Below are 7,690 nucleotides of genomic sequence, written 5' to 3'. Positions count from 1 at the left end.
GGGCGGCCTTGCCCGAAGCAGGCCGGTGCGTCCGGAGCCCGTCGGCCTGCAGCAGGTGGATGCAGCCTGTAGCGTTTCGGAGGTGGCGCCCGTTTGCCCGCAACGTTTCCCGAGATGAGTGCCGATGATGTGTTTTCTGGATGCGTAGTTGTGCTCTGGAGAGGAAACTTTTTCGTGCGCTTATATTTGGTTTTGTAGCTTTGATACTTTGCTAGTTTAGCGTGCTGGCGTGGTCTGATGAATAGATGAGTAAACGTGGGGCTTTTGCTAGGGTTTTTTTGTTGTGTGTTTTTTTTTTTTTCTTGCCCTTAGCAAAAATTACATTGTAAATTTATGTGTGTAAGGTTTTGTATTTGATCTATATTTATCAACAAAAAAACTTTAAATGCAAAAATAAAGCTTAAGAAAAGTTGATGAACGTAACAATTCAGGAGGATGTAATCACCTCTAGTTAGAGCTTCTCTGAGTACTCTTTATAAATTTGGTATGTGTTTTTCCTGTTTTTTTTCTGGACTTAAATCCTGCTAGTTCTGCTTATGCAGACTGTAATTTGTTATCCTTCTGTGAAACATGAATGACCAGTAAGTTTGCTAGTTTGGATTAGTTGAGCACCTAACTCAGGTAAATATTCTGGAAAAAAAAGCATCAGGAACTTAATTGGTTTTTATTGGCAGTTCAATGGACTGAATAACACACAAGGGCTTTATTTAAATTTGTTTTACTTATCCTTATTTGCAAATGGATTGAGGTCCTGCAGAGAGTGTCTCTGGTGTTGCATTTTTGTGTGTTCTGGTAGAAAACAGAATTTTTCAACAAGTGGAAAATAGATACCTTTATAATGATATGTCTGATTCTAGTAGTCTGAGGAGGCCTGATGTCATACTTGTGTGTTTGCTTGGTCATCTGTTTAATCAACAGGACAGCCTAAACAAAAGCAACAAATAAAAAGTAATACCAGGCTTTATTGTTTTTGTCTTTTTACGTATTGCCTTTTAGAGTGAAACGTGTCAACCACAGTGCTTAGACGAATAAATGCATTTGATCAGAGGAAATTGAGGGCTCTTGATTTTGAGGTAAAGTGATTGTCAGGACACAGTCCCAGTACGAAACTGTCACAGTAGTTTTGCTGGTAGCTGCTGAATAACTTAGAGCAATCTCTCTTATTGTTTTTTTGTTCTTGTTTTTCCTCGTACTTGTTGTATTGTGTGGGGTGGTTATAGAGTTTGAGGGTCAGCAGTTTATGAGGCATTGTGCAGAGCTACACTAATGAATCCCTAATTTCTGTGTCCAGATGCTACCATGCTGTAATCCTTCAGGGCCTCAGGGATCGTGCCAGGCTGCAGTGCCATACCAAGGGGAATGGTAGGGCTCACACCGTAACAGCTTGTGGCACACCCCTTCGAGGCTGAGAATGTCCCACTTTGAAACACCTGTCAAAATGGCATTTTTAATAAAAATGAAAGTGAGATGGGTAGATTTGTGAAGGATGTAACTTTATTTTTGTATGATTCAGATGCTGTGCGGTGGTTTAAGGTAGACTCGCTGGAAGTTGAGGGAGTTGTACTCCTGTCATTGGTGTTGCTTGTTGCAATACTCCCTCTAGATAATTTCTTGCAGCCTGTATCTACTGATGGATGTGTTAGGCTGTTTCTTGTTTTCTTTGGCCTGCCACTCCGACTTAAATCTAGTTAAAGAGAATTCTATATGTAGTGAGGAACAATAATTTTCGGTTTAGTAAGGACACTACTTTGTACTCTTAAGTATCAATATTTTTGTGATACTTTATGCTAAACTTCTAAGTGATAGGTTAAGATGCTTAGTTAATATAGAAACTAGTTTCCTTACACTTCAAAAAACAATTTACATGAACTGTAAAAATTATCTTTTCTCATAAGAAATTCTATGTTGTCAAGGTTGTGCAAAGAATTGACTCCAGTGCTATTCATGCTGTGAGAGGAGGTATACAATTAATGGGGGTTTTTTCCTGTTGTGGAGAAATGACAGACTAGCTAACTTTTAAAATAGCTTTATTTTTAGAACTAGATTTTCTGAAGTCATGGTTGTTCCCAATACAGTTTTGTGACTTGACTACTAGAAGAAATTGGGAAGATACTTATTTTCTAGTGATTAAACTTTTGATATGTTGTATGAGTCTTAAACTAGCTTAAAAAATTTTCTTAAAACTGTTAATATTTAGCCTCTTCAGAAACTGTTTATGTAATTTTTCAGTTATCTAACTTTTTTTTGTTTTCATAGACAATGATTTGCAAGGAACAAATAGTTCAGGAACATTGGGTGGTCTTGATGTTCGTAGAAGAATCCCTATAAAGCTTATCTCAAAACAGACTAATAAAACCAAACCTGCACCTCGAACTCCAAGAAATATGAACAGGATGCCTTCAAAAACACAAGCTGGTGATGAAGGTAAATTAATATCAATACTAGCCCTGTAGTAAGGAAGCATATTGTTCTGCAGTATTGTTCAAGACTTTATTCAGTCTTGGAGACTTAGAGTTCAAGGATCTGTCCAAGTGCATAACAAGTTTCAAATTTCCAGGTACTGCTGCACTATAAGGATTAAAAATGGTGCACGTTCCCAGAACAGATTGTCTTATTAATTTGACTGTACCTTTCTGTAGGTGGGCCTAGCAGGTTGGAAGTGCTGTGGCATTTCTTGATGATTTCAGTATAGAATGACACATGCTCTTAATAGCAGCTGGTGTCAGTTAGGAAAGCGTTATGGCTGGCTTGTGTCTTTCTTCTCTTTCTTCTTCCCACAGAAGAATTTGATTATAACAAGGAGGAGCGATATGAATGCAAAGGAGGTGAAATGTTTGGCAATCAAAGGAGATTCCCTGGACCCATTTTTTGGGACTATAAGGTAAAGTCATGGATGGAAAGTAGTGAATCTTTGTGAATCATACCAAATTGTATGTAGTCCTGGTAGATACCCTCTTAAATAAAAGTGTTTCCATTATTTTTGACTGAAAATACATTGTTTGCTTTCTCATGCTTGTGTGGCGTTCTTGCTTCTTTCTCAGCTAATTCAGAAATAATGGGTGAGTTGGTGATATCTGAAATTAAAACCTTCAGTGATGTTGGGTTTTGTTCTCCTACCCCTTTCTCTGTCTTTTCAGATAAACTTGCTGGGGGAAAAAGATGATACGCCAGTCCATTTCTGTGATAAGTGTGGATTGCCCATCAAAATGTACGGACGCATGGTGAGTGAAATCATCATTGGAAGATGCAGTCATGGTTTCCCTTTAGGTAAAATCAGTTTTTACTGTCTCTGTGAGGTCTCTAGAGGCTACTGGTTTGAGTGGGCCTCTGAATAAACAGCAGAAGGATATCGGGATGGAACCAGGGGCCCTCACTGCTGACATGTTCTTGTTCCATCTGTCTGATTTCACTTTACCCCCTGATTTAATAAAATAAGCTTGAAAACAGAGTAACAAAAAATCAGAACACTTGTCACCCACAAAAAACCCCTTCAAGTTCAGTGGGGATTTGACTTTACACCACTCAGCTTTAAAAATAAGCTCTTTATCTCAGTTGAAGACTTGCAATGACATTAGAAAACACTGTTTGCTTTTATGTCCCTTTAAAATTAGTGTAACTAAATCCCTGAGACTAGATTTCTAAGTGTGATGTAACAGGCTTCAGGATGTGACTTAATGACCGTTAATACTTTTAAATTTTCCTTCCTTGCAAGCAAAACAAGTGTAATTAGGTTTCACGTGCAGCTTCTGTGAATGTTCAGTGTTGATATTATTGCAAGACTTAAAACTTTTGCCTGCATGTTTTTGTTGACACGTAAAAAAACCTAAACCTACCCGAAAAAACGCAAGCTCAACGCAAACTGTTTTAGAACGTTTCTATGCAAAGATGCCGTAAACTGCTGACTACCACTATACCTGTTCACCTCATAGGTAATTTAGTTACTTTTATATTTAGAAGTTGTATGCTGGAGGGAGGAACTGTATTCTGCAAGGTGACATAGATATTTATATATGATGTCTTAACAGAGCCGGTTTTTGTCTCTAGATACCTTGCAAGCATGTTTTCTGCTATGACTGTGCTATTCTACATGAGAAAAAGGGAGACAAGATGTGTCCAGGGTAAGTTATCTCAAGATTTGTTATTAAAGGAAATGTAGGAAACTTAAATATCTTATTTCAGATACTGTAGTAACATGGTTCTTATTTATATGCATTTAGCAGAGGCAGTAGAGTACTCTCTGCTACACCACTTGATTATAGTTTTGTATCACGTATTTTGGGATTGTAAGAGACCAGTGTTTACTTTGCTGTCTAAGTATGGGTAGATAACCTGTTACTACTCTAATATGAAAAGGAATAAATGGCAGTTTAATTTACTTAGTGAGAGTGACTTTGTTAAGTCTTAATGTGCAGAAGGAATTTGTGAGAGGGAGTGTGCTGTTTATGAATTTCCACCTCATGAAATTTTTGTGTGTTTTCATAGTTGTGCTTGGAGACATAAAAACTAGATAAACTTCAAAATCAATGAAATGTTTCTTTCATTGCTGCAGTGGGGAAAAAATGTCAGTTCTAATTTGGGTAATTACAGTAAAATGATTGACTTTTAGCAAAAAAAAAATAATTTCAGGTTGAGCTCTCTGTGATGTCAATAAACCAATATTCTCTTCTGCTTTAGCTGTAATGAGCCTGTACAGCGAATTGAGCAGTGTGTACGAGGGTCTCTCTTCATGTGTAGCATTGTTCAAGGGTGCAAGAGAACTTACCTGTCACAGAGGGACTTACAAGCTCACATCAACCACCGTCACATGAGAGCTGGAAAGCCTGTTACTCGTCCTCCAATTGAACCTGTACATCCTCCTATTGCCCCCCCGCCTGCTGAAATTCCTGAGCGTTTCATAATGCCACCTGAGAAACATCATATGAGCCACATTCCGCCAAAGCAGCACATCATGATGCCACCACCCCCTTTACAGCATGTGCCACATGAGCATTATAACCAGCCACACGAAGACATCCGTGCGCCTCCTGCGGAGATGTCAATGGCTCCGCCGCCACCTCGCCCTGTCAGTCAGGACACCTTTCGCATTTCAACGAGAAAACACAGCAATTTAATAACCGTCCCTATTCAGGATGATTCGAATTCAGGTGCTCGAGAACCACCTCCACCAGCCCCTGCACCTGCTCATCATCATCCTGAATACCAGGGGCAACCAGTGGTATCACACCCTCATCATATTATGCCTCCACAGCAACATTATGCACCACCCCCACCACCACCTCCACCAATAAGCCATCCGCTGCAGCATCCTCCCCAGGCAGCAGGTACTCCTCACATGGTATATAGCCAAGCTCCTCCACCACCAATGACCTCTGCTCCTCCTCCAATAACCCCGCCACCTGGACATATAATTGCCCAGATGCCACCATATATGAATCATCCTCCTCCAGGACCTCCCCCTCCTCAGCATGGAGGCCCCCCTGTAAACGTAAATGCACCCCCTCCCCATCACTATAATCCTAACTCTTTGCCACAGTTTAGTGAAGATCAAGGAACTCTTAGTCCCCCTTTCACACAGCCCGGGGGAATGAGTCCAGGGATATGGCCCGCTCCAAGGGGGCCACCACCTCCTCCAAGGATGCAGGGGCCTCCTGCTCAGGCCCCACTTCCTGGACCACACCACCCCGATCAAGCCAGATACAGACCCTATTACCAGTGATGCGGGCAATTATATGAATAGAGAGTGCTATGAAGAGGATAAACTATATACGGCAGCCTTTTAATTAATTGTTTTGGGGTTATTTTGTTGTGGTTATGTTTTTTAAATACTGTCATTTTGACTGTAAGACATTTTGGGGTTTGAATCTTAAATAATTTTTAAGCCTTGGCTGTAGGACTCTGACTTCAAATATTCTGTAGTGCTAAAATAAGTGGCTTAGTAGACCACGGTTGCATTTTAACAGAACTTCTGTCTCTAGTGTGGCTAAATTGTCCTAAGATGAACACATGTAATATTATTTCCTGGAGAAAATGACACGTGTTGTATCATTCTGAATATTTTGTTAAATCCAGTGTTTAGTTTCACTTGTGATATGTTTTTGTTAACCTGTGTACAATAATTAAATTGAATTATGGTTGTAAAAGTGGTGGGTTTTTCTATGAAGTTAACACAGACATAGTTCCAGGACACCATTTTGGCACTACTACTTTCCAAATGGGCAGTGTAATAAAATACTAAGGGAACTTAAATAGCTCTCCTACTAACAGTTACCATTACTTATAACAAATTCAGACTATGGTGAATTAATGGCACTAGAAATCAGACATGCAGAATATTGCATTTCAGTTTTTTCATTTTTTTCTTTAAACTTATGCAGCAAGAAAAATTTATCAGAAATAGAGCTTTGGGCATGGCATGAAACCACGTAATAATGTATTATGGGGTTTGGTGGGTTGTTGGTTTGTCTGGCTTTTGGGGATTTGGGGTTTGGATTTGTTTGCTTTAAAGCTAGTTTTGATTCGGAAGGTTCTGTTTACATGTACACTACTCACCGGAGTTGAATTCAAACTATTGTGTTTACCAAACTATTGTGTTTACCTATGGCTGTGTTTGTGTGGAAGTGACTGTGAATTGGCTTACCATGTCTGTGAGAATCAGATTATTTTAGGTAGGGAAATGATGTTTGCCTCTGTCACTTTATATAATATGTACAGTAGGAAAACTTCCCATTTGGATAACCTGAAAGAAGTGGTCTGAAATCCCGTATGTAGACAAAATTAAATAAAAAGCTACACATCCTTTATCTGTTTTGATTTTGTGATACAGATTTAATTGAACAGACAATAGTTAGATGTTTTGTGTTTTTCAAAATAGCAATATAAACAGGCCCTCAGGTCTGTTTTGGCCCAAAATTTATGTTTTATAAGCATACTTTTAAAGAGAAATGTATTAAATATAAAATGAGAATGTTTTTAGTACAGCTGGTAGCAGACAGTAATAAGACAGTACTCTGTTGTTTGGAGTGCTTATCTTTGCATTTCTAGTCAGTGTTACTGCTGAACCTTTGTTTTTTTAAAATGCCATATTTCTAGCAGTGATGCTTTTAGATGGAGAAAGACTTTGGGTTTTTGCTAAGGCTTGTAATTTCCTACACTTCTTGAATAATCTGAACCATCATAAAGCCTCAGTGTTGTTATTTATTTTGTAAGCCTTTTTTCCTCTCTCATAAGTGTTAAACTGATGAAAGAGCTTTGGGGGTATAACGTTCTAATTTTTATAATTGTATGTATAAACTATATACTTTTAATTATCAGAGCAAGGGCACTTTACTTTCTGTCCTTGACTGCCATTGATTTCCTTGTGACCATGGGCAAATCTTATAGGCTGCTGTCCTGGTTTCAGCTGTGCCCCCTCCCAGCTTAAGAGAAAATTAACTTTATCCTGACTAAAACCAGGACAACTACCTTTCAAATAAGTACTGTTTAGAAATGTGCAAATAAATTCTAGAGTATACAAATGGCCAATAAGTGTCAACTGATTAAAACTCTGCTTAGCTCTAATATGCTTCTTTCTAAGAGTTCTTTGGTTTGGTTTCTCTGAAAATTAAATCATTTTAAATAAAACACACAAAGAAAAAGAGGCCAATTGTGATAGTGTGTTATGGTACAGGGTTGGCTGAAAATTTACTGTTTT

At 38.6% G+C, this 7,690-nt stretch overlaps 1 protein-coding gene across 6 annotated transcripts in view; it reads left to right on the top strand.

Moving 5' to 3' along the window:
- The window catches only part of CBLL1 (Cbl proto-oncogene like 1), a 7,876-nt gene extending 1,076 nt beyond the window's left edge, over window positions 1-6,800 (top strand). The window contains exons 1-7 of one of the 6 annotated variants that reach the window (XM_026868205.1): window positions 40-55; window positions 997-1,073; window positions 2,257-2,424; window positions 2,781-2,881; window positions 3,138-3,221; window positions 4,045-4,118; window positions 4,675-6,800. In XM_026868205.1, coding sequence (XP_026724006.1) covers window positions 2,385-2,424; window positions 2,781-2,881; window positions 3,138-3,221; window positions 4,045-4,118; window positions 4,675-5,716 — 1,341 coding nt within the window. In that variant the 5' untranslated portion in view covers window positions 40-55; window positions 997-1,073; window positions 2,257-2,384 and the 3' untranslated portion in view covers window positions 5,717-6,800. Of the gene's footprint in view, window positions 1-39; window positions 56-119; window positions 175-604; window positions 1,074-2,256; window positions 2,425-2,780; window positions 2,882-3,137; window positions 3,222-4,044; window positions 4,119-4,674 lie in introns of those variants that run through there. The other 5 variants (XM_026868204.1, XM_026868202.1, XM_026868200.1 and 2 more) reach the window with 5 other exon arrangements.
- Window positions 6,801-7,690: the final 890 nt, after the last annotated feature.

Source organism: Athene cunicularia (assembly GCF_003259725.1).
Source record: "Athene cunicularia isolate RWA chromosome 1 unlocalized genomic scaffold, athCun1 chr1_part2, whole genome shotgun sequence".
In the NCBI taxonomy this organism is placed as follows: Eukaryota; Metazoa; Chordata; class Aves; order Strigiformes; family Strigidae; genus Athene; species Athene cunicularia.
The sequence above is the reverse complement of the archived record's forward strand: the minus strand, read 5'-3'. Positions and strand labels throughout refer to the sequence as shown.